The 27,405-nt window shown below is 40.8% G+C and overlaps 1 protein-coding gene across 1 annotated transcript in view; it reads right to left on the reverse strand.

Moving 5' to 3' along the window:
• Positions 1-27,405, reverse strand: part of DPP4 (dipeptidyl peptidase 4) — a 48,506-nt gene that overhangs the window by 15,387 nt on the left and 5,714 nt on the right. The window contains exons 3-18 of the mRNA XM_071562110.1: positions 16,393-16,491; positions 15,752-15,846; positions 15,555-15,629; positions 13,590-13,642; positions 13,422-13,494; positions 12,144-12,264; positions 11,571-11,731; positions 9,547-9,650; positions 6,081-6,210; positions 5,895-5,939; positions 2,821-2,925; positions 2,647-2,714; positions 2,397-2,450; positions 1,829-1,953; positions 819-866; positions 244-342 (exon numbers count right to left, since the gene is read on the reverse strand). Of these exons, the coding sequence (XP_071418211.1) occupies positions 244-342; positions 819-866; positions 1,829-1,953; positions 2,397-2,450; positions 2,647-2,714; positions 2,821-2,925; positions 5,895-5,939; positions 6,081-6,210; positions 9,547-9,650; positions 11,571-11,731; positions 12,144-12,264; positions 13,422-13,494; positions 13,590-13,642; positions 15,555-15,629; positions 15,752-15,846; positions 16,393-16,491 (1,455 nt within the window). The remainder of the gene's footprint in view (positions 1-243; positions 343-818; positions 867-1,828; positions 1,954-2,396; positions 2,451-2,646; positions 2,715-2,820; positions 2,926-5,894; positions 5,940-6,080; positions 6,211-9,546; positions 9,651-11,570; positions 11,732-12,143; positions 12,265-13,421; positions 13,495-13,589; positions 13,643-15,554; positions 15,630-15,751; positions 15,847-16,392; positions 16,492-27,405) is intronic.

The following is a 27,405-nucleotide window of genomic DNA, read 5'->3' on the forward strand; positions in this document are numbered from 1 at the left end:
ATTTATTATAAAGGAAAAAAGGAGTGAAGCCATTTCATCATGAAAACATCAGATATCACACTATAAAAAAGCACATTTTAGTTAAGAATATTTTGGGATTTCAGAAAATCATTTTGCCTCTAAGTGCTGAATGACTGCAATAATCCCCACTACACCCATCTGTTCTGTCATGCTCCTCAGCAGAAGACCTTAAAGCACTTGGTGAAAAGACAGTAGAAAGGTGAAAGATGTTTTTGAACTTACCATATCCACCTACACGAAGGGTGCCAAATTTTTTTGTAGGCATCTGAATATCTTCCAATGCACTTTCCACTTCAGTGTTATTTTTCAAGTATCTGAGGACTAAATAACAGAGCAAGTAAGATTCAAAGATTAAATACGTTATTTTCAAATGCACTGCTCTTTAATTATGAACTAATTTAAATATTCAATCTGAGATGATGGCAACCTACATTGGAGTTTTTGTTTTCCCTCTCAGATTCAATGTTTACAATGTTTACAAAATAGTTCTCCTTCAGCTATTTAGTAACCAAAAAGCTGTTTTCCCCATTTTTCATCTAAATGCAGTCACAGAAAAACTGAACAATTATCCAGTAAGTAAGTCATACATTACTCACTGTTTTCTAGCACAATGTAAAATAATATTAAACTATGAATAAATGTATGCCAAGCTACATAATTTGTTCTTCTGGTAATTATTTGAAATTAAATTTACCCTTTATAATTGACATCTTTATTTCTATACTAAGCAATGAGAACAGAATTTACATTGCAATTTTCTGGCTCAACACAAATTAGATTTAAAGACAACCCCATACCTTGATCATCGATGCTTCTGTGCAGAGTGGATATGGGCACGCCAGGACCTGTTAACAGGGCACAAAACTTCATGTTTGTGTGCTGTCTTGAAAGACAATCCCCGTAAAAGTAATTTGAAGCAGGTGAATCATAAAAGCTCAGAACTTGTTTCCCACCAGTTCACTCAAGCTGGACTTTAAGGTAATAGGGCCCAAATTCAAGCCACAGGATTCCACAAAATAGTCGGACTGTCTCACAGATGAAACACAAGACTGTGAGGTACTGAAGAACTGAAATTCTACTCTTTAGCAAAGTCTATGCATTATTTGTGGACCATGGCTGGGCAATCAGTAAGCCTTGTCACAGAGACCACAACAGTTGTCTTCAACCATTTTTACAACTTGACAGAACAATTCCGTCTCTGCTGTCTGTCTCTTCTTCTACTCCATAGACTAAGGAAGATCTTGGCATCTTACAAAACAACATACATTTCAATTTATAGACATTTTAGAGAAGACCTGATTTTTTCCACCCTTTGAATAATTTATCCCTAATACTGGCAAGCACAAGCACTTACAGGTCAGAGAGACTACAAACCCACTGCCTACCTTGATTGTAATACTTGGATTTATGTTTTTTTACCAGCACAGTCTATCTTAATTTTATTTCCACTCATGGAGCATTGCTCTTTACCCAGCCTCTTGCTTGTCACGCTTTCAGAGCCTCCAAGTTCCTTCTGCAGATAGAGCACCCCATACAGCTCTTGAGGAGATGTGCAGTGGACATGAGTATTTTGCAGCTCTTTCAGGTCCACTGACCAATAGAACTAACAAGTTTTACCTTAGTAATTTCTGTCAAGGTGCTTTTGAGCCTAGGAGGCAGTATGTTTTTCCACTGCCAATGAATTTATCCAATGTTACCAACACACATCATTGTTAAACAGTACGTACCAAGATCCTGATGAAGTGAACTTCCCCACCCAACTAATCAGTGAGTCATGTTTATATCAATTAAGTCCGGATATACTCACCAAGACAATTTAGCTGATAATACTGTGCATCTTTGCTGAAGGACACAGAATAATACTGGCATCTTTCTTGACGCAGATCACAGCTAACACATTTAGTAGAATTTGGACTGCTTTCCAAGAGCACTCTGCAAAATAGACGAGCTTCATTTCAGAGACTACTTCTTTTAAGCTATGCTAAACTAATATATGCTTTTTAAATAAGATGGCTGAATAAATATGTTTGAATTCAGAAGTAACTGATTTAAAAATTAAAGAAAACAGACTTTAAACTTTTGAGTTCAATTAATACTGAAATTATAACTGTAGCAAAAAAAAGCATGAAAGGTTTTCTTCAGGAGTTTGTCACTTGAGTATTGGTTGTTTCTACTCAAAATTTCCCTTTATTAACTAAATTTACAGAAAAACATTTTTATTATTTTTGCAGTTTATACTCTTACACTAATTTTCATTTAATATCATGTAGAGGATCCCACATTGGACTGAACTTCATAATCTTTAAGTTTTCAATGCTTTTTCTTGTATTTTCATTAACAACTCTTTTACCCACAGTACAGAAAAAATTTCTTACTTATAAAGATTTCTTCCTCCTGGCTTCCCACCATTTTCATTACTGATGTAGTATCTATAAAAGAAAAACATACTGGTTTTGGTAATATATTTACAGTATATTACAATATTTAAAGGTTTTATCTTACATATTTAAAACAGATTTTTAATGAGTTAAATGACACCTTCTCCCTGTTCTCCATCCCTGCTTGCTTAGATCCTTCTTACTAGCCCTTATAATAGGAATTAGTAGCTTATTAACAAATACTTACAAGAAGTCTTTGGTTACAGCTTCTATGCTGATCACTTCCCACTTTCCTGAAGTAATAGGTACTGGAGCCTGAAGTAGGAGGACAAGCAAGGTAAAAAGTAGAAAATTAAGCTCCTTGATCACCAGGAGAAACACAAGCCAGCAGTGACTGTCCTACCTACACATTATTACTCACCTGTGAGCCATTTATGTAATGGATGTGCTTATAACCTGCTGTGTTGCTGAAGACTTTATAGTAGGTAGCATTGTCTGGTGCAAAGTAAGGGACAGATGGCTGAAACTTGAACATAAGAGAGATGTCTATTAAAGCAAAAAACAAAACTCCAGACCCAAAGTGATAAATTTAGGGTTTGGTATCTCTAACCATTGGTCTAGATACTTAAGACAATGCATCACTGAATGTACTGCAACAAGTGTTGCTTATTGACTTAGTAGGTAGAACCTGTAACCATCACCCTAAAAGTAAGCACACTTAAAATATTTTCTTGCTCCTTAAGCAGCAGAATTCCCTGAGTATTGGCCCTGGTAGTGATCTGTATCCCCTCCCTTGAATTTCAAGTATTTCAGGTGTTCTGAGGTTTTTACCATTTTAGGAAACTATATGTGTTATTTACTTTCAAAGCCACGGTTTTATTCTGTCCAATGCAGCTGCAACCTCTAAAAATGTAAGCTTTGAAAATACATGTTTTTCATTAATTTCCCATTTTAAAACATGTGTTTGTGAACAAATTCTTTGAATTCAATTTTTCTTAACAGTGAAAAATGTCCTGCTCTATTTAAAAAAACAAACAACAAACAAACAAACCCAAACCAAGCTGCTTTCCAACAGGAAAGTTTGCTATTAAGTAGGTGATTCCATAATGACAGGGAACTCAAACTGGAATGATATTTTCATGAAGGAACTATCCATTTATCAATTGAAAGTGAAAGAAATGAATTTCTTCTATTTACTGCCATTTGAATGTGCTACACATGGTAGAAACAAAGAGAGAAATGAAACTGAGCTGAATGAAATAAAAGTTACTTTTGTGATAAATGTCCAAAGGATCTAAATATTAATTAGGCAACTGACAATGCAATTGCCTCTGAGATGTTATACCTGTTTTGAAGTGGAAAGTGAAACAGAAAGCTGAAGTGACTTGCCTCTGGTCATTCAGTAAGCAATGACAGAAATCAAGTCTTCCTAACCCATGTGCTCCAAATAACCTCTCCTTCTTCCCAAGCAGTATTTTTGCAAAAAATAACTTGGGAAATATTTTGCTAGCCTTTCCCTTATCACAGTCTTGCTTTTTCAAAGTGTGCCTTTCCTTCAACTCAACTGGCAAGCTCTAACTTAGCTGATGACCTGGAAGCCTCTTAGAGTAACACAGGCTTTTCTGAGCATTCTTAGATTAAATATAATTTCATCTCTATGAAAAAAAAAAACAACAACCAACAAAAAAACCCAACCAAAAAAACCCAAAAAACCCAACTAAACCCCCGAACTGTACAGATACAAAGAGAGGACTATGTCTATATTTTACAAACATATATAATTTACCTAAATTTGTAGATACATATGTATGTGTATATATACATCTCACATATGTATAAAAATATTCCTTATCAGTCAAGTATCGTTTTATTATCCCTAACTAGGTAAAAGTCAAAGACAGGAATAAATCTACCTTCCTTATCCCCTCTTCAATCCTCCCTACTCTCCGCTCCCTTCTCAAATACAGGAATCATACAGTGAGATTATATTTTCTTTCAACAGCTCCTAAGAAGTGGGTTGTCTCTTTAAAAGAAACAAAAACCCAACAACCTAGTTTGATGGCACAGACTTGCATTTTGCCCTCTCATTTTGCACAACTGTTTACAAAGTCTGCAGCTTGATCATCACATTGTCTAATTGTGAAGCCTTTGCTGCAGAGAAGCAAAATGTGTCAGCGTTAAGGCCTTCCTTTCCATATCAAATTTGACAGCAGGTGGGTTGATCTCTCATCTTCATACTGCGGATGATTTCATCCCTGCTGTTGCCTCCCTCTTTGCATTTCTTTAAACTCTCATTTTTGACTTCAAAAGTGAATTAGTGACTAAAGCATAATCAGTGTGTGGAAAATGCGGGAGTGGAAAGTGTACTCTGTGTTCTCATCAAAAACTCTGAAACTCATTTCTCCCTCCAAGTCTGAACTTTTGCATCTCTGCTTCACTTCCCCCAGATCTTCTGTGTAGTTCATTAGGTGCCTACTCTCTACCATGTACAAAAGGACTGAGAAGCAGCTTGGAAAGCATCATCCAGACAGTAGCAACTGGGTTGGTAGAAGCACATGAAAATTTTAATCTGGTCAGTTATATGCATCTTGTCCACAGTTCTCTTCAAAGGATGTTTCATGTGGGGGAAAAATAAACAAATAAGTAGCCCCAATGAGAACCTGGAATGGTTTGTTGCAATCTGAAATACTAAAAATTACTTTTGTCCTCTATGCCTTTCTTCCAATATGATTCAAAAGTTACAAGATACACTTCTTTCTACGTTTTATTCCATAGATCTTTCTGGAGGTGGCAGAAAAACTGGAAAGCAGCTAAACCAGCATAGCTGGGAACTCCCCCAGAACAAAGGGAATTCTCAATCCTGGCTCTTGCATTTCATCCCCTACCTACTGCTACCAAACCAGCAGGTCAGAAGTAAAAAGGAGTCTGGAAGGGGTGCTATGCTTTTTGGCAAGCTGAATGTATAATCGTAGAATCGTAGAGCGGTTTGGGTTGGAAGGGACCTTAAAGTGCATCCAGTTCCAACCCCGTGTCATGGGCAGGGACACCTTCCACTAGACAAGGTTGCTCAGAGCCTCATCCAACTTGACCTTGAACATGTACAGGGATGGGGCATCCAGAGCTGCTCTGGGCAACCTGTGCCAGTGCCTCACCACCCTCACATTAAAGAATTTTTTCTAATATCTAATCTAAACCTACTCACTTTCACTTTAAAGCCATTACCCCTTGTCATGTCAACATGATGCACAGGTCACAGAGGACAGGGCTACAGCTGCAGCCTGGGAGCTCAGAACGCCATACCCTCCAAAAAAGCTTAAATGCAACAGCGAGGTGGCACAGTGGCTTGAGACTATTTTTTCCTGTACATGTAAAATGCAGCAAGCGAGAGGATCAGATGTGCACACAAGAGGCACTGCAAAATACAAGAGGCTCATCCAAATTTTTCTTAATAATCAGTTACTCAGCATGTAGCAGTTTTAGAAATTGAACACTCACTCTGCCAATCCAGCCAGTTGAACTTTCTTCTGTAAGTTGTTTTCCCTAAGAAAAAAACCAAAAATAATCCCACAATTATGTTTATTTTACATCAGGCTTTATTTCTACAAAGATAAAAATACAGATATGCTCTACTTCTTTCTAGTTTCGTTTATCTTTGGCACTCTTCCACCTAATTTTTCTTACCTGTGGACATAACCAAGTAGCATTTTCAAAGTCACAGACTGTGAGGACTGAAAAATTCTGAATTCTTCTGAGCCACTGCAGACAAATCCTTTCATCTGTCACCCATGTTACAGCACTCAAGTAATGGTCCCTGAAAACAGCAACAACATTAGATATTTTAAATCCTCTCTGTAATAGCATACCATATGATAGCATTCAGCAATTCACTGAATGAGATGCATCTGGCTATTTTCATTTCAATCAACTCTTCAACAACAAACAATGATGCAAACCTAATTAAGTCATATTTTTTTTAATTGTTTTTTTCTCCTAATAGACGCCTTGGTTATTTTCAGAGATACAATGAAGAATTAGATGGTTTGTACATATCCACTTCCAGAAAGACTGCAAGTAAATTCTAGCAGCCAGATCACTATTCTCTAATGCATAAAATAACAGCTACTCCAGACTGTTCATCAATTTTGTACTGCGTGCATCTAGAGGAAATTCTTCTGAATATTAGGTTGTATGTGCTTAGATTTTGGGATTTTATCCTTAGATGCATGAAGTTGGTTGCTTGTAAGCATTTTCTGAGTGATACATGTTTTTGTTCAATTTAGTAGCTATTTTCATTAGTTACAATGGAGGGAGAGATCATACTAAAACCAGCTATTAGCATTTGAATATTTTACTTTAATCTTCAGAATGACAAGAAGAACTGGAGTATCTGTAAAAAAAAAAATCATTTTCATGAATATTCCTGTACATTAATTTTAAAAAGACACCACGTAAAATTTAGTGGTTTTGTTTACCATTATGATCTGTTAGATTTACTGTCTTATTTTAGATCTCTGCTAGCTCCTAGAAGCCTTATGAACTAAAATAAAACAAACCTCCCCTCCAAGGCAAGTATACATTTTTAACCGGAATTTGCACATTTGACTTAGTTCCAGGTTCATGTTCCCTTTTCCCCCAAAGTTAGTTAACAAAAATGTGTGGGAAGTTTTGTGATAAGAGTTATCTTTGTGATCACTGTAGTTTCGGTGGCGGGGAGACCACAATTAGTGTGGATAGATTAAAAATATACGCCAACTGGTTACCGACAACTTTCAGATTTATTTCTAGCTTGAAGTTTCAAAATCCTGTTTGGAGAAGGTCTATTTTTGCATTTATATGTGACTGGGAAGTCAGTAGGTCACTTAATTGCCACTGCAGGAACTTGTTTGGAAAAAAAGAAAAAAAAGAAACCGCCTTTCTTCATGCACCTATAATAGTGGTTTCCCTTGTTTTACATAAGGGGAATTAGTCCCACAGTTTTTGTTGCTTCTAAGTCAGAGAAGTTAAAAATTCTGATGACTACCAATCATTCATTGGACAAGATGGACATTACAAGGAAAAAAAAAATCAATAAATCAATTAATAATTAATCATCAAGCTATTATTGTAATGTAATAAATATTTTATAGTTATAATTGAGAATGGAAATGCACTTGCAGTATTCAACAACCCACAAAATGTTAACTAAGCTGCAATTAATTCAAGTGTAGAGTACAGCAGTTATGTGCTGCTCTTCCTCATTTGCTGCTGAGAAGGAATACTCCACAAACACTCTCTACTCAGAACTCAGCTTATTTTATGGCAGATCGTTTCAGACAAGAAGCATCCATTGCCTTCATGCTCCTGTTGGCTAACAGGAGCCCCCTGTACCCATGGTGCCAAAAATGATGTTTAACACGATGTGGATTTCATGCTGGTAATTCATGCAAAAAATGTCAGGTTTCATCTACCATCATATGGCAAAGCACTGCCAGATTTCAGCAGTTTTCTTTGATAAATAAAAATCTTCCTCCAAAACAGAAGTGCTCTTCAAATGCTGGGGTACAATTTCTGCTCATACAAGCTCTGAATAGTGCTGTAACAGGCAACCACTTGCAGGGACACTGCCCCTCGACATCCCCAAGCAGGCAGGTGAGGTGAAGTTAACCAGCAGCTCAAACCTAGTTTTACTTAGAATTTAGCTCTGTGGAAGTAAAACCAAAAATTTTCCACCACACAAATTAACCTCTCCTGTCATACAGTGGTATATGAACATCATGCAAATAGTCATTATTTTGTGCTTCCAGGAGCAAAACTACCCGACAGCAACATTGCATATCACTTGACTTTTCCTACTCATGTATCTTTGCTCCTGCAAAATTTCCCGAGACTTGTTCTGGCCACCTCAACTTTTGCAGGACACATGGCGAAACTTGACCATTATATGGAACAGCCACTGGGAGAAAGAGTAAGTTTTGATCCTTGTACTCATCATTCAACGCTTGATTTATCTTTGTATTAATCCTGACTTGGAGAGTGCTACATTCATTTTAAAATGGATTAACTCCATATAACTCAAGCCTGTGTTAGCCAAATGGGTATGAGGCTGAAGGTTATTCTCCCCACATCAACTTCCATAAGAAGTTAACAAAAGATCAAACATAACTCTAAGACGGCAGAGATCTTAAATCAATATTGAGCAAAATGTAAGTTGAGAAAAACAGCGCACAACAGCCATGTAACATCTAGCTATTGCAGTGCTACTGTAATGAAAGGATAAAGAACAATATGTTCATAAAAACTCGCCTATCTCAGTTAACACATAGATGTTGGTTACACTGTGGTGAAGTCTGAAATGGGAGAGCACTGATATACCAGTTAAAGCATTTTGGCCACCATGTACAAAATGCACATTTTATGCACAAGCTAACAGACCTCCTTTGGGTTTTTTCTGGTTTATCAGTATAACCTGTGCTTTCATATCCATCATGTTTCTAAGTGCAAACCTCTAAAAAATTTCACAATACTGTTAAAAAGAAAAAACAAAACCTGAGATCTGGGATACCAAATTCTCTGTGCATGCACTTTAAATTGATGTAGCTGCTCTTTACAAAATACATTTACATCATGTTGTGCATTTCCAGTGGCATTTTGAGAAATACAATTTTCCATTTACTGTGAGAGGTGCTGATTTTCATCATGTTTCCAAAGAAAACAAACATTTTAACTATAAATCTGAAGACACCCATGGTACCTTGCTTTAGCAAGAGTTTGCTTTCAATGAAATCAAATCTTCACTTACCATTGAGGTTTTGTTTTGGGTTTTTTTCTCCCAAGTGAATTGGAATACATATATTATAATTTGATTATACCAAAACTTGCTCATATTAAAGTTGTACTGTGAAATGACTTCACCATAGTTAGACTCCACTGAATGTGATGAGCCAAGAACTTGTCACATTCTGAATATAACATACATGGAATATGCCATCTATATATAATCACTAGGAGGATAATCTCTGTGCAGATTTTCTCTGGTAAATCTTGTTGCTACCAGAGCTGCATGACAGGAAAAAACTGCCATATACACTGAATATACTGAGGTCACATACAAAAGCTCCTCCTCTCACACCAAAAAACCCCAATCAAATATTTAACCAAAATTTCTTACCCTGATTTTATTTCTGTAGGTGGAGAAATTTCAACAGGGCTGGGATTTGGAAACAGTCTGGTATCCACAATAAAGAATTTCACAGTTGGATTTGTAGCTCCTGCCTAAAAATAAAATTTTTCATTGTACATTTGAAGAGAGAATATTCTTGGTGAATTAAGTGCTTGAAATTATAGATGAATAAATTACTACAGACAGAAAGGTAAAACCAGCCAACTTCACACATGTGAAAAGACAAGTTCCTAAATGCAGTTTTTAAGACCGATGCATAAATCATCCTTTGTATTTCTTTACACAAAAGTGTTAGTTATGTGTTTCTAGATAAGAAAGACTGCTGCATTTACAAACATTCATAACTACATTGGGCTTGTTTTACCCAAAGCAGTATTTGACCATACCTCATCCTACATGCCATACACACTACCTAACAGTGAGTCAAATCCATTGCTAACACACAGAGAAGTGCTTTCCCATGGAAGAAGCACCTTACATTAATTAGGCACATCACAGCTGCCTGTATCACAGTCAAAGCTGTGACTGCAGCACGTACTCCACTATTTTTAATGTAGTGCTACTGACAGCAACATAACTGTGTCAATAAAGGCTGCTTCTCTAGAAGTTAACTAGCCAAGTCCTCATCATAACAGTTAGGTAGCTGTACTTGATCCACCTCCAGAAGCCAGCAATATTCCAAACAAAAGGGGTTTGTAATAAAATATGTCATTTAAATTGGCAGTTCATTCTACACTTACGTCTCTTCTCAGGCGCCATGCTCAGGACAGAGCACCTGCCGCTGTGAGTGAGCCCAGCCCCTCACAGGGAGTGTCAGTGGCTGGCTCCAAGGGGACAGGCAAAGGCCATGTGCTCCAGACCTTTTGGGCAGGGTAGGGAGTGACTGACTATGGCTGCTGCAGAGAGAGCTGAGCTTGGCATGAAGAGGGCAATTTTTCACCAGACAAACAGCCGTAACAGTTGAGTGATCAACCAGCTGTATCATCCATTCTGCCCCAGTTAATCAAGAGTGGAAATACCTTCCCGAGATGTTCAGACCATCATGGATTGTGATGAGAAGGAAAGGGGATATGTGCCTTAAGCCAACACAGAGTATAAAAACCCAATGATGAACAGAAAGAACTAAAAAAAGTGATGGCCTTGAGATGGTTTCAACTCATATTCCATCCCAGCAACAGGGATGCCCAGCACTGTGCTAGTGAGCATATTACAGAGACCAGCTATGAGAATGTATTGTGACTCAGCAGTGTAGTGAAACTCTTGTATTCTAAGTGTAATTTGTACTTGTTTTGTATTTTAAGTGTATTGCTCTGATAAATCAAAATCCCATATAATGTCAAATAACTTCACACAGGTAAGTCTTGTATTAAACATGTGTTCTTGTATTAAACTTCACAAGTGGAGTATATGAAAGAACCTGTTAGTGCACTTTGCATTCTGACTCTCACCCCATTCAGTCCAGTGCTAGCTGTGCCATGAACAGCAGGCATAAAGTCACATGGATAGGAAGGGGAAGGAGAAGGAGCTGCTTGCAACAAAGGCTTCATTCTCACAGCTAAAACTAGAAGACCTTTAGGTGTTGGCAAAGAAACTCCTTCAGCAGAGTCCTCCTCTTCCTCCCAATATAGGAAACATCTAACAACTGAAAATACTTAGTTGAAGATTTCATTATTAATAGCACGCACAACCATAATATAATGTACATCTGCCAAATGCTCTGCACCAACTTCAACTCCCTGGGAGCTTTTTTTTTTCTTAACATCTACTTACTACCTCCAAATGTTATGGTGAAAAAACAAAACCTTAAATCATACTTTTTTTTTTCTTTTTATTCTTTCCCCTGGAGATAATAAAATACTTTAACATTGCCAGATGCTGTTGACTTCAGAAAGAGTAATCATAGCAAGCTGTTGAGGAGAGACAGACAATATTTTCATTAGCAGGAACTGATTAAATGAGACTACTCTCTTAATGAAACTGTAGAACAAACATGTTTAATAAATAACACAGACCTTGGGATATGAGATTCTAATGGTCTTTGGATACTGCATGGTGTCCTCAGAATAAAAGGAATACTCTATAACAGGAACTTTTGTATCATCAAAGGCTGCATATGCCAAAAAATTGCCATTTGGAGACCACCATAGAGCAGAATTGGTGCCAAACATTTCCTCTGAAAGAGATGTAAATGCATTTAAGTTATAATTGATAAGATGGTTTTTCTATCCCACATGCTGTTCATAAGTTTTTCATAGTATTTTTTTAAAGAAATTCAGATACCAAACTGTAGACTGTTTGTTGAGGTTCTGAAATGAGACAATAGACCAATATTTATAATCTATCATATGAAATTAATTCACACACTAAAATTTTGAGTGATGCACTGCAAGTCAGGCAAACTCATGTTCATTCTTTGATCCTCATGCTAACCAGGTATTAAGCTCAGGTAAGAATGCATGTTTCTTTTAAAATAGACTTTGATTAATTTGAACTTTTTGATAGTAAGAAAAGAGATAATAATAATAGTTACAATAAAACAAATGTTTATATGATAATGCAAAGTAAAACTTGCTTGGCATAGTTACCTTCATAAACCCAATCTGGTATTCCATTAAAAAATTTATTTTCTTCTCCATTTTTAGTGATTTGCACAGGTGCTGCTGTTGGTGAAGCTTTTACATAAACATTGTTATTCCAAACATATGCCTGCAAAACATTATTGTGATGACAATTACTATTATTGTAAATCCTGCTTCCTTTCTTTTGTCATCTACTGGGAAATTTACACCAGATGACAGAAAACATCCTTAAAAGTTACATTTCCACAATCACTGATACATAACAAACTTGGACTTACTAATACAAATCAGCTGTAGTAACCTAGGCTTTTTGTTTTGCAAAAAAAAAAAATCAACTATGGTAAGTGACATCACTACTGTATCAAGTTTGGAAAACCTTGATATTCATTTTCTGCCAAGATACAAGCTTATTTTCCTTCATTAGGAGTTGTTTTTCACTAATTTGTCTTTCAAACAAAACCATCAGTGCTTTGGTAAAACATTCACTAGGGTCTCAACACTGCCAATAGACCTGCAAAGTAGCACTCAGAACACATTTCTACAGTAGCACTGAGAACTCTAGTTTTTGGCATCTGCCTGCTTCTCTAATCACCCATGGTTTTCCTCTCCAGTAACTGAACAATACAGTTTTATTCCAGAACTTTGCTCCAAGAGGCAGAAAGATCTTTTCAACCTCCTTTGCTTCTGTGGTTGGTCTCTGTAATTCATACACTACAAGCAATGAGAATAAATAAAGACCACATTCTCCTCTGACAAACAGATCCAACAATCACCATAGGGAATTCACAAGCATTGCAAATGCAGTGGCTGTCACCATTGACAAGGATTGGAGGGGAGAAAGAAAAGGACAGTGGATAGGAGTGCAAGAGGACTTTGATCCTCTAATCCCATTACATGCATTCATCAAATGAAACTTCAGATTATTGTATAATTAGAAGATAAAAGCACAGTGATGATTAAGCAGACTTTGTAATGCTGCTGCCTTTGAAAGGGATGAGCTTCTGTCTGCAACTGTAATAACATGAAGTTCCTGTGCATTTGTGCATTTCATGACTACTGTGGCCACTACTTGCTTTCAGGAATGCATTTTCATTAAAGAACAAAACAAAACACACAGAGGGATCTTGGAGTTTTTCCAACAACAGCAGTCAATTTTGAAACTAGTTCAGCTACTTTATCTAGCAGTAGGAAAGTCCCAAAACCTCAAGAGTACAAAAAAAGTAAGTTTCCATGTCATGGGTATGAAAATGATTGTTTATGTAAGTGCCATTTATTTTTACTTACCAGTTTGTGACCAACAGGTGACCAGGATATATACTGTATATCATTAGGTAGTAGTCCATCATCTAAGATAGAGCTGAATAAACAAAATGCAGCCAAGAGAAATCAGTGAAATGATATTTCATTAGAAAATAATCTTAAAACTACACCTCATGTGCAAAGATTACTGACCTGCTACTGAAATTATAGATGTGATATGAAGCTGTAAAGGAATGCCTCCACAACTGCAAAAGAAATATTTTAATATTAAGAAACTAAATTGCAACACGATTCACAACTCTTGCAGTTTAAATTACCTCTGAAACTTTCCTCATGCTTTTTCTTATGACAGAAAGAACTCAATGAACATACAAGGGTAACATATCTCTACAAGATTTAAGAGAAGACTAAAAATTGCCACCCCTCTGGGGTCATCACTTAAATACTTTGAGAGAGGCCACTGACTGATTAAGGACAGAGATACAGATGCCAGGGATGATGCAGATTTTCAGAAATCCCTGTAAGCTACATGGCAGACTATCATACTATCAGAGTTAATTCTCCTCCTTGTGCTGTACTGGCTTGCTTACTGTTTTCTGTCTCATTTTTCATGTTGTATTATTGAACTTGGCATCTTATTGTATAGTAGTTCTCACAAGTCCCAGCAGTATGTCTGTAGCAGTTCTTCCAGTACAGAGTGACTTATTCCCATTCATACTGTTACAGAAATAACCCCCTTCTCTCAGAAATCTGCCTCTTGAAGTCTGTATCACCCTGTGGGCACTTAGAGAAAAATGATGATGATAATGCAAACATTTAAACATGTTCATATTGGCTAGAGAGGTTTGATTTAGCCCACAGAGTTGACATGTTACAATAATGCTATCTTCTAGGATGGTTCTTGAATATTTGTATGAAGATATGAAACAACTTAGTACTACACAGCCAGATGGTTATTACATAAGAAGTGTCTACATCCGCATGATTCATTTTGTTACTCTGTTCTTTGCAATAAAGATTAATAATAACAGAACTTTCAATCAGACTTATATAAAGGTTAAAAGATCTTGCTTTAGTATTAAAATAAAATTAACTTTTATGAATGCAACAAATAAAATACTATAGAGCAATAAATTATAAGCAGAGGTGATGTGTAGGGTGGCTGGAAAAATATTAGTCATTTTGTGGCCATTAATGATGCAGTGAAAAGTCAAATAATTCTGAACAATTCAGAAAGGTAAAAGGTAACCCAGCAAGGAGGCTAAAACTGAAAAGAAGAGATGACTGAGTACATGGACTGTGTCTGGCACAGTGTGAGAGTCACTCCTGGATTGCCATGCCAGAACATGTAGACAGAGCTCAGTGACAGAGTGCTCAAGTATTTGTACACTGCAGAAGTCAGCACTGAGCTTTTTACAAACGAAACAGGCAGTTCTCCAGAAAAAAAAGGAAATAAGCACAAAGTTACAGGTTTTTCAGAGCACAAACTGTACCACAAATTGTTGCCCCCATTAGGCTCCTAAGGTGGCACATAGAGCCAGGTTTTCATGCCACGTGACATAAACATAGGCTGACCTTTCTTGTACTGTTCAACACCAAGCCAGTATGAGGCATTTTGCTGGAGGCTTTTCACATGCTTGCTGACAGTAGGGAAAAAGGACACAGAAGTCCACTCCAAGCACAAGCCTTCTCTTTTAAGCACACGCTGCTTTTCATTCACCTCAGTTTTCAAGTCTTACATCATACTACCACGATGTGACAACCACACATATATGTAGCATACACGTACAAGCAGATGTACCAGCATTTATCTACTCATCACTTCTTACCCACACAATTCCTTGAACAGCCATGCCTATCTACTCTTCTAGATTATCTTCCCAGATGAACCGTCCAGCCTTGCTCTCCTTGTGATAACTCTCCATCCACTTTTTATCCAGATGTTTTTCTCAGACAGTCATGTCTCTTCTGCCAAGCTCATAGATATTACCAGTCTATTCTCTTCCTCCTGCCTGCTCAACTTGACTGTTCCCCTACAGACATCCATCTCATTCATCCATCCATTCTCCTGCATTTCCCTCACATTCTCACGGCCTCTCACTTGCTCTCAAACCTTTATTTCCCAGTTTCATTCTCAGATGTAAAGTGCACTTGTACCTTTCTATAGTTGTACCGCAGAAGAGCAAACTTTTGGTCAGGAGACAATATAGCTGTGCTTGCCTTGTACTTATCCTGTAAAAAAGGAAGGGCAAAAATAACACATTAAGCACTGATGCCAAAGAAAAGCGCAGAACAAAATACTAAACTCAATACCTTTCCCAATGTCTGTATATTTTATATATAAGTCAACATACTAATGTTGTATTTGCCAAGATTACTGAGGATGTTCCACTGTCAGCGGTGATAAGTAGGATGTTCCCATTATTTGTTTCATGAAGATATTGATTTCCTAAAAGAACAAGAGAGATGCTCATAAAAAAGTAAGTAAAATGCTCACCAGTTACTTCCCTTTTCCCCTAATGTTTATAAGCAGGAAATAAAATTTGAAAATCTGGTCAATGTTGTGTTTCCCACTTCTGTAATGAAATGATGCTTATAGCACAAGAATGTTCACAAAATGTAGTCCTGGGGCTCACAGCATCCACCTTCTAGCATCTCTTTCTCTTGGGGCACTGGGCATATTCAAAAGGAAAAGCAGCCTCTATCCTCCTGTTCCTTGGCAGCTTGATGTAGAAGAAGCTGACACTCTTCAGAGAATAACATGCTTCTACCAAATAGGACAGAAGTCTGCACTTTTAGCAGTAGAAGAATATAGCTTGCCATGAGTGAGACCATGTATACAAGAGGGAAGAAAAATAAACTCTCTGAGCTATAATGGTACTATTAAATAATTTAACTTTTTTCAGGATACAGTGGTCACCTCAGCATTAAGATACTTGTTTACTGAAGGTAGTAAATTTTCTTGACATTTAAGCTGTATGGATAAGTTGATTACCTGAAATCCACTGCAAATTAGGTGTTTTGTACCCATAGTCATTGTTCAAGTAATCCTGTAGAGTGTATGTTCTTCTTGAATCATACTTAGAGGGACTTTCTGAAAAGAAGAGACAGAAGAGAGATTTTGATGATGCTGCAAATTGTTCCACCCCGAGTTCTTAACCTCAGTAAAAAGTGGAGTTTGTTGCTGGTTATTGAAGTGTTTTAGCTGAACACCTTGTGGGGTGATAGCCCTGATAAGCTCTTGATGGGCTGAGGAAAACACCTCCCAGAACCACTGTCAGTGGACAAAGACATCCCAGTGGCTTTCCAAAAGTGCTAAAGCCAGAATGATAAGAATAACAAAGGGTGGAGTGTTGTGGAGATGACATGGCCCTCCAATTTATAAAAGCAACTGGGCATCAGGAAAAATTGGGGAGAAATGCCATCGTTTCTGCGAGGGTAGCTGAGAGGAGCTGCTCTGCCTCTTCCCACCTCTTCAGACAACGCAGGGGTGAGAAATTATGTACTCTCTGCACTTTACATTTCATATCTTATACTTTACTCTCCTACAATGCTTATTACTTTATACATTCTATCTTCTATTTTATACTATGCTTGTTATGTTATACCTTATTAAGTACCTTATACTCTTTTAATATGTTTTCACTTTTACCTCACAGCTACTTTGATGCTGTCCTAGTTCAGCAGGAGGGACCAGCTAACCCTGTGTGGGGGTGATCAAACCTGTGTATTCCACCCCCTCTAATCATTCCCCAAGGACAATGGGCCATTAGCAGCAGCTGCCCAGGGAGCCATTATCACCTTCACACCCAGCCTGAGGGGGGCGGAGCTGCTAATGGGCCATCAACAGCTCAACACCCCCTGGCTCCCAGAGTCAATCACCCATTGTGTGAGTCCCCGCCCAGGGGGAGGGACTGAGTGCTCCCTGAGGGTACATAAGTGGTGGGTAAGAAGACCTCGGGAACTTCTCGTCGGATCCAGAGCAGCAGCAGGACCTCGACAGCAGGAGATCACCGCTCTCGCCCAGACCACAGCCCTCGCCTGCACCAACAGGTCTTTCTTTTCCTTTTGCTCTGGACTTGGGGGAGCCACAGGGGTCTCAGCACAAGGGCAAACAAACCCCCTTGGGTTTGTGCCCCAGGACACTGGGTTATACTGCTGGGGTATTGTGAGTTGAAAGCAATTTCCCTTGTGTGTCAGTGTTGCTATAATAATATTATTATTAAATTTTAGCTCTGACTTATAATCTCTCTCGTGGTGAGTTCATTCTCCCTTGCTGGTTCACCTTCAAACCAGCACATCTTTTGGCGCCCAACGTGGGGCACGAGAGAGAAGTCAGAACTACAATTTCATTTTGTGTATTTGGGTACAGAAACTCCCTGACTACCATGTTGCTTGATGCATTCATGTGGATGGTGTATCTGGGCCTGTTCATATTTCGACACATGGGGAACCATGTGCCTGTTTTGATGCTCTCTTTAATACCAGGGAGAAGGATCAAAATTGCTTTATTAATATACTATGTTTATGTTGTCATAACATCAGAAGCAATGAATTTCATTGTGAATGTATATTCAGTCTGGTGTGCCTGTCCTGGTTTGGGTTGTTACCTCTGGGGTCTCATTAAAAATAGCACCCAGACTGTGGGGAAAACAGGCGGAGATGGTTACTTCCACCTTTTCACCTCTGCTACAACAATCATTGAAAATATTGAGCTTCCTTTTGATGTTAGGGACAGCATAATCTTGCTGTTAGTGTTGCTTTGTCTCCTCTGTACTGTATACACCATGTTTAGGGTCAGAACTGGGCTCTCTAAGGAGACTTGCTGGAGGCCTGCCCTGGGAGCGGATGATGTTGAGTGGCACGGGAAGTGGGAAGATATGGGCCAGTATTTGGAGACCTTCTCTCCTCAAATGATCTGGAAATTCACCCCGGAACAACTGCAGGACCCTGCCAAAATGCTAAGCTATGTGAAAGGAAGATGCTCTGGTAGTCCCAGAGATGTGCAGCTCACAGCAACCTGCTGGGCCCTGGCCACTGCCTACCGCACACTGCTTGGTGTGGTACAGCATCATCAGGAGGAGGAGAAAAGGAGCAAATCCACAGGCACCATGTCCACCCAAACCACGTCTGAGCCAGTGAGGAAGAGAGATACATCAATCAGCACCATGTCCAGCCAGACCATGACTGAGCCAGAGAGGAAGAGAGATACATCAACTAGCGCCATGTCCACCCAGACCATGACTGAGCCAGAGAGGAAGAGAGATACATCAACTAGCGCCATGTTCACCCAGACCATGACTGAGCCAGAGAGAAAGAGAGATACATCAACTAGCGCCATGTCCACCCAGACCATGACTGAGCCAGAGAGGAAGAGAGATACATCAACCAGCACCATGTCCACACAAACCATGGAGGAGCCAGAAGGACAACAGAAACCGATAGCAGTTGCCCCTGTCCAGAAAAGAAAATCAAAGACCAAATCAGTTCGTATAGTGCATGACGAGGAAGAGTCAGGACCTTCATCTCAAGCAGAAGAAATGGAGCCAGAAATAATCACCCGGTCCCTATCCCTGGGAGAGCTGCGTGAGCTCCGGAGAGAGTTCACACGACAGGCAAATGAGTCCATCTTGACCTGGCTACTTCGAATCTGGGATGCTGCAGCCAATGATACCATTCTAGATGGGAGTGAGGCAAGGCAGCTGGGATCCCTGTCTCGAGATGTTGTCATTGATCAGGGCATTGGAAAGAGACAGGAAACTCTCAGCCTCTGGCGGCGACTGTTGTCAAGTGTGAGGGAGAGATATCTTTGTAAGGAGGACCTCCACGTACAGCAAGGACAGTGGAACACGATGGAACAAGGTATCCGGTGCTTAAGGGAATTAGCCGTACTGGAGATAATCTTTTCAGAGGATGAGAGATTCCCTAAAAGTCCAGATGGTGTCCAGTGCACATCCCAGATGTGGTTAAAATTTGCACGACTTGGGCCAGAAATGTATTCTCGCTACCTTGCAACATTGCAGTGGAGAGAGGGAGAAGACAAGGTGGGTGCACTGGTCAGCAAACTCAGGATTTATGAAGACACTGTCACTGCTCCATTACGAGCCCATGTCTCAGCTGTGGAAACAAAACTGGCTGAACTGGAAGAGAAGATTAAGGAAGGACTCTTCCATATCTCTCCAGAACAAACAAGAGTCTCCGCCATCAGAAGCAGGCGTCTTCCAGCTAAGGAGAAAGGGTACACTCCACGCGGCAATCTGTGGTTTTACCTCCATGAGCATGGAGAAGATATGAGGAAGTGGGATGGGAAACCCACCTCTTCCTTAGCAGCTCGGGTACGTGAATTGCAAAGAGGCACAACTAACACAGGCAATTCTTCAAGGTTGAAGGCTGCTCCGGTCTCTCGTGGGCAAGGCTCCAGACAGTATAGGAATGATGATGTTATGCCCGATCCTCTTGAAGGAACCTCCCGGTCATATTCACAGGGAGAGCGCAGTGAATACCATGACCAGAACTAGGGGGGCCCTGCCTCTAGCCAGGTAGAGGAGAGGGACAATCGGGTTTATTGGACTGTGTGGATTCGGTGGCCTGGCTCATCAGACCCACAGAAATACAAAGCTTTAGTGGACACTGGCGCACAATGCACGTTGATGCCATCAGGATACGTCGGGGCAGAATCCATCTCTATTTCTGGGGTAACAGGGGGATCCCAACAGCTGACTGTACTGGAAGCTGAAGTCAGCTTGACTGGCAAGGAATGGCATAGACACCCCATTGTGACTGGTCCAGAAGCCCCGTGTATCCTTGGCATAGACTACCTGAGGAATGGATATTTCAAAGACCCAAAGGGACTGCGTTGGGCCTTTGGCATAGCTGCTGTGGAGACAGAGGAAATCAGACAGCTGAGCACCTTGCCTGGCCTCTCAGAGGACCCTTCTGCTGTAGGACTGCTGAAAGTTGAAGAACAATTGGTACCGCTGGCCACAGCCACAGTGCACCGTCGGCAATACCGCACTGACCGAGACTCTGTGACCCCCATACACAAGATGATTCGTGAGCTGGAGAGCCAAGGGGTGGTCAGCAAGACTCACTCACCCTTTAATAGCCCCATATGGCCAGTACGAAAGTCCAGTGGAGAGTGGAGGCTGACAGTGGATTACCGTGGTCTCAATGAGGTCACACCCCCCCGAGTGCCGCTGTGCCGGACATGCTGGAGCTTCAGTATGAGCTGGAGTCCAAGGCAGCCAAGTGGTATGCCACCATCGACATTGCCAATGCCTTTTTCTCCATTCCGTTGGCAGCAGAGTGCAGGCCGCAGTTCGCTTTCACCTGGAAGGGGGTGCAGTACACCTGGAATCGACTGCCCCAGGGGTGGAAACACAGTCCCACCATTTGCCATGGACTGATCCAGACTGCATTGGAAAAGGGTGAGGCTCCAGAACATCTACAGTACATCGATGACATCATTGTATGGGGGAACACAGCAGGGGAGGTTTTTGAGAAAGGAAAGAAGATAATCCAGATTCTCCTAAGAGCTGGTTTTGCCATTAAACGAAGTAAGGTCAAGGGACCTGCTCAGGAAATTCAGTTCCTAGGAGTGAAGTGGCAAGACGGGCGTCGTCAGATTCCAACAGAGGTGATCAACAAAATAGCAGCTATGTCCCCACCGACCAGCAAGAAGGAAACTCAGGCTTTCCTAGGCGCCGTGGGCTTTTGGAGGATGCATATCCCTGAGTACAGTCAGATTGTAAGCCCTCTCTACCTTGTGACACGGAAGAAAAATGATTTCCAGTGGGGCCCTGAACAACAACAAGCCTTTGAGCAGATTAAACAGGAGATTACCCATGCAGTAGCCCTTGGGCCAGTCAGGACAGGACAGGATGTGAAGAATGTGCTCTACACTGCAGCCGGGGAGAATGGCCCATCCTGGAGCCTCTGGCAGAAAGTACCTGGGGAGACTCGAGGACGACCGCTGGGATTCTGGAGTCGGGGATACAAAGGATCTGAGGCCAGCTACACCCCAACTGAGAAAGAGATCCTGGCAGCTTATGAAGGAGTTCGAGCTGCCTCAGAAGTGATTGGCACTGAGGCACAGCTCATCCTGGCACCCCGACTACCAGTGTTGGGCTGGATGTTCAAAGGAAAAGCTCCTTCTACCCATCACGCCACTGATGCCACATGGAGTAAGTGGATCGCTCTGATCACGCAGCGAACCCGGATAGGGAATCCTAATCGCCCTGGGATTTTGGAAATCATCACCAACTGGCCAGAAGGTGAGAGTTTCGGATTGTCCTCTGAAGAAGAAGAGGAGCAGGTGACACGAGCTGAGGAGGCCCCACCATATAACCAGCTACCAGAAGAGGAGAAGCGATATGCTCTCTTCACAGATGGCTCTTGCCGCATTGTAGGGACAAGCCGGAAATGGAAAGCAGCTGTATGGAGTCCTACACGTCGAGTTGCAGAAGCGACTGAAGGACAAGGTGGATCAAGTCAGGTTGCAGAGCTGAAAGCTGTTCAGCTGGCTTTGGATATCGCTGAACGAGAGAAGTGGCCAAGACTCTACCTTTACACTGACTCGTGGATGGTGGCCAATGCTCTGTGGGGATGGCTGGAGCGCTGGAGAAAGGCCGGCTGGCAGCGCAAAGGGAAACCCATCTGGGCGGCTGAGATGTGGCAGGACATCGCTGCCCGGGTAGAGAAGCTGAGTGTGAAGGTCCGTCACGTAGATGCTCATGTACCTAAGAGCCGGGCTAATGAGGAGCATCGTAACAACGAGCAGGTGGATCGAGCTGCCAAGATTGAAGTCTCTCAGGTAGATCTGGATTGGCAGCATAAAGGTGAATTGTTTCTAGCCCGATGGGCCCATGATGCCTCTGGTCATCAAGGCAGAGATGCGACATACAGATGGGCTCGTGACCGAGGGGTGGATCTAACCATGGACAGTGTCTCACAGGTTATCCACGACTGTGACACATGTGCTGCCATCAAGCAGGCCAAGCGGGTGAAGCCTCTATGGTATGGTGGACGGTGGTCGAAATACAGGTATGGGGAAGCCTGGCAAGTTGATTACATCACACTTCCCCAAACACGCCAAGGCAAGCGCTATGTGCTGACCATGGTAGAGGCAACCACTGGATGGCTGGAGACATACCCCGTATCTCACGCCACTGCCCGGAATACCATCCTGGGCCTTGAGAAACAAGTCCTGTGGAGACACGGCACCCCAGAGAGAATAGAGTCTGACAACGGCACCCACTTCAAGAACAGCCTCATAGACACCTGGGCCAGAGAGCACGGCATTGAGTGGGTGTATCATATCCCCTACCATGCTCCAGCTGCCGGGAAAGTTGAGCGATGTAATGGACTGCTGAAAACAACCTTGAAGGCGTTGGGTGGGGGAACTTTCAAACACTGGGAGCTGCATTTGGCAAAGGCCACCTGGTTGGTCAACACTCGGGGCTCCATCAATCGAGCTGGCCCTGCCCAATCAGAACTCTTGAATACTGTAGATGGAGATAAAGTCCCTGTGGTCCATATGAGAGGTATGTTAGGAAAGACTGTTTGGGTGAGTCCCACCTCAAACAAAGGCAAACCCATCCGAGGGATTGTCTTTGCTCAAGGACCTGGTTGCACTTGGTGGGTAATGCAAAAAGATGGAGAAACACGTTGTGTACCACAAGGGGACCTAATTTTGAGCGAGAAGAGTTTGTAATGTTTCATTGCATTTATGTATATATATATGTATAGGTAAAAAGGGGATTAATTTGGGAATGACTAGATGGAGTAGAATAAGGGGTGGATAATGTCCTAGTTCAGCAGGAGGGACCAGCTAACCCTGTGTGGGGGTGATCAAAGCTGTGTATTCTACCCCCTCTAATCATTCCCCAAGGACAATGGGCCATTAGCAGCAGCTGCCCAGGGAGCCATTATCACCTTCACACCCAGCCTGAGGGGGGCGGAGCTGCTAATGGGCCATCAACAGCTCAACACCCCCTGGCTCCCAGAGTCAATCACCCATTGTGTGAGTCCCCGCCCAGGGGGAGGGACTGAGTGCTCCCTGAGGGTACATAAGTGGTGGGTAAGAAGACCTCGGGAACTTCTCGTCGGATCCAGAGCAGCAGCAGGACCTCGACAGCAGGAGATCACCGCTCTCGCCCAGACCACAGCCCTCGCCTGCACCAACAGGTCTTTCTTTTCCTTTTGCTCTGGACTTGGGGGAGCCACAGGGGTCTCAGCACAAGGGCAAACAAACCCCCTTGGGTTTGTGCCCCAGGACACTGGGTTATACTGCTGGGGTATTGTGAGTTGAAAGCAATTTCCCTTGTGTGTCAGTGTTGCTATAATAATATTATTAAATTTTAGCTCTGACTTATAATCTCTCTCGTGGTGAGTTCATTCTCCCTTGCTGGTTCACCTTCAAACCAGCACAGATGCTAATTTCACTGGGATATATCTTTACAGGCACCTTATTTACTAACTGTCTTTTGCTACTTTAATATTAATAATTATAACTCATCTTACACCTCGTAACTTACTAGGTATATATCTTTATATTAGTTGTTCTGTTCCTTTAAGGTGTGTAGTTCTTTTTCTAACATGTGTGTTAATGGGAAACAGCTATATTCTTTCCTTTTGCTTTGTGTTACAGAGAAGGTTGTGTGCAAGTCATTTTGATGCTCTGTGTTACTGAGGGAGTTCTAGATTTGTGTTTTAAGTTGTGTTTCTGGTTAGTAGTTTTCTGTTGTTAGTTAAGTCTGTCGTGGGGGATCTGTATTGAAACTTAAAAAGTTTGGTGTGCTTGTCTGTAGAATGTGTTTTTTGCTGGCTCCTTTGAGGTTTTTGGTCATCAATTAAATACAATTATGCAGCTAAACTTTATCACCGGCTATGCAAAACCTCTACTATCTTATCTCAGCAAACACATACCTGTACTCCCCAAAAGCTGAAATGATCTTAGTGCCTTTCTCCCCATACTCATGCTGAGTTTTCTGCAGAGCCCCAGCTGATAATATTTGCATCAGACATCAGCTGTGGGGTGGACCATGCAAAACAGAGATGTACATGCTCATGTTTGAGAGTGGTGGACAGGCAAGGCTGTCCATATGACTGAAATGTGACTTCATTGTGAGCACATGTACAGACCGTGAGAGATGCCCTAAAATTAAAGTGGCTGCTGTACTTGATCACATATTCTGTTATATTACTGAGCCTGTTCGTGAACCCTTCAGTTGTGAATCATCTGCTTATGAGTAAACTCAAATTTCAGAACTGTCTCAAATAAAAAAAAAAGAATTCTGAGAAGCAGTAAAATTTTCAGGGAAGGTCTAATTAAAAAGTTAAATCACAAGCAGTTTCTGATAGGCTTATTATGAAGTAAATAGTTAAATATTTATCCCACTCTTGATGTGTTTTTCACCAAAGTATCTTAATGTTTATTGCAACATTACAATTTGACTGGAAAATTAAAGCCAAGTAACTGGGTTGCTCTGAAAAGACCAAATGAAACTTTGAACCTAGTTAAGCTAACGAGTTTGGTCATCAGCATCAGCACACTACAGTGAACTTCTACAAAAAATATTTTTTTACTGGCTGCAGTGCACAAGCTACTCTTTCCAAAGTATGAAAAGCAATAACAATCATAATAACAACAAGTCGGTCTGTGAATATTTGTGATTTTTCTCCTCTGAAAACAAAGACCACAGTTTTTAAATTCAAATGTGCAATTCTCTCCCTGCTTACTCCCTACCTTTTTTTTAATGAAAACCTAAAACCTACCCTCATACAAACCTACATGATCCAGAAGGGAAGCAATTTTTATTTCAACTGGCTAAATCAAAAGACTAGAATAAAAGAAACTGATAAAACCACTCAAGTACAGATGTGGTGACTGATCAACCAAGATACTAACCTGCCCCCAAGAACTGCCTATTCTTTCATTATGGTCAAGAGGAAAATGAGTGCAAAGTCCTTGGGGACACACATGGAAAAACACCTCACAATAATTTTTGCAGGTTTTCTTTCTGCAGGTTAAATACATGTGACAACTGAACACAGCTGGAAGACATTTGTATTAGCTATTACAGCTTTACTCTTATTTCCAAACAATAAGCTAATGATATATACACAGCACAGACTGTACAACCACTGCTGCAGTAAAACTCAAGAGACATAACAATGATTTAAGCCTAAAATGATCAGCAAAGGTTAAAAAAATGCTTGCTCAATGCCATTTGAAATTTGGCTGTTCTAACAAATTAGTAGGCTAGATTTATTGCTCTTGAATATTAATTTCTCAGGTCAATTATTCGATATTAACTGAATATATAATTTGATGGATTATGAACAAGTGTGTATTTGATATTCACATACAGTTGTCTAGTTGGGAATACGACTTCTTCCTAATCGAGAAAGTGTAATTTTAAATCAGAGAGGCTTCAGAAAGCAACAAGCTCCCTCTTGGAAAAGGAGAAGCAATTTAAGACAGGTGGCTGATGAACAGGTTTAGGGATTTTTCCAAACTGATGAATGTTTTTTCCCCCTGGTGACATACATATTTTGCTAAGGTCTCATTACTAAAAATCAGGCCACTATTAAGATTTGTTGGCTGTGTATAAAATTAAAATTTCATTTTCTGTCAACACCTTCCACATACTATCTGAATATGAAAACATACGCCAAGCTGTAAGGGTGTAGTCAGAGAAGTTCTAGTTGAAGTATTTTCTTAATTTAAAAGATAGGCCATTATCAGTATATTCTTACTTATCTACATTATGCCACCAACCAAAGATACTCAACATACATTGAATTCTGAATTTTGGTTTTTCTTGTTCAAATTCGATTTGAAAAACAGTCAAACAGTTTTGGGGTTTTTTAACAAAATAAAATAATTGTTGACATTCAAGAGCATTTTATTGGCTTTGAAGATTGGATACAGATCAATGGATGTTCATACTTTAGCAAAACCACTTCTTTCACTCTTGGGTTCCTCAGAGAGGCTGTGAGGACTACATGTTCTTGCTATTTTTGTTTTTTGACTATTCCTGATACAGACTTATTTTTCTACATTCCAAATGACTAGCTTCCAATTCTCAGTACTGGGGCTGTTCTGTTTTATATCTCTATCGATAATTTGGACAAGGGGTTCAAGTGCACCTTCAGTAAGTTTGTGGACAACACCAAGTTTAGCAGAAGTGTTGGTCTGCTGAAGGGTAAGAAGGCTCTGCAGAGAAATCTGGACAGGCTGGATCAATGGGGCAAGGCCCGTTTGTCTGAGGTCCTGCATTTTGGTCACGAAACCCCATGCAGCACTACAGGCTGGGGGAAGAGTGGCTGGAAAGCTGCCTGGCCCTGGCATCCTGGCTTGTGTCAGAAAGTTCATGGCCAGCAGGACTAGGGAAGTGATTGTTCCCCTATACTTGGCACTGGTGAGGCTGCATCTCAAGTCCTGTGTCCAATTCTGGACCCCTCAATTCATGACAGACATGAAGGTGCTGGAGTGTGACCAGAGAAGAGCAATGAAGTCGGTGAAAGGTGTGGAGGGCATGTCCTGCGAGAAGCGGCTGAGGGAGCAGTGGTTATTTAGCCTGGAGAACAGGAGGCTCAGGGATGACCTCATCACTCTCTACAACTGCCTGAAAGGAGGCTGTAGCCAGGTGGAGGTTGGTCTCTTCTCCCAGGCAAACAGTGATGGGACAAGAGGAAATGGCCTCAAGCTGCATGAGAGGAGGTTCAGGCTGGACATCAGGAAGGATTTCTTCACTGAAAAGGTGGATAAGCATTGGAAAGGGCCCAGGGAAGTGGTGGAGTCACCTTCCCTGCAAGTGTTCAAGAAATGACTGGATGTGCTATGGTTTAGTTGATAAAGTGGTGTTTGGTCAAAGGTTAGCCCTGATGATCTTGGAGGTCTTTTCCAACCTCAACGATTCTATGATTCACCTCTGTCCTATTCTCACTCCTTGCAGTACATTCATATTTCTACTGTAATATTGACATACTGGAAATAACAACA

This window comes from Pithys albifrons, chromosome 8 (assembly GCF_047495875.1).
Source record: "Pithys albifrons albifrons isolate INPA30051 chromosome 8, PitAlb_v1, whole genome shotgun sequence".
NCBI lineage: Eukaryota > Metazoa > Chordata > Aves > Passeriformes > Thamnophilidae > Pithys > Pithys albifrons.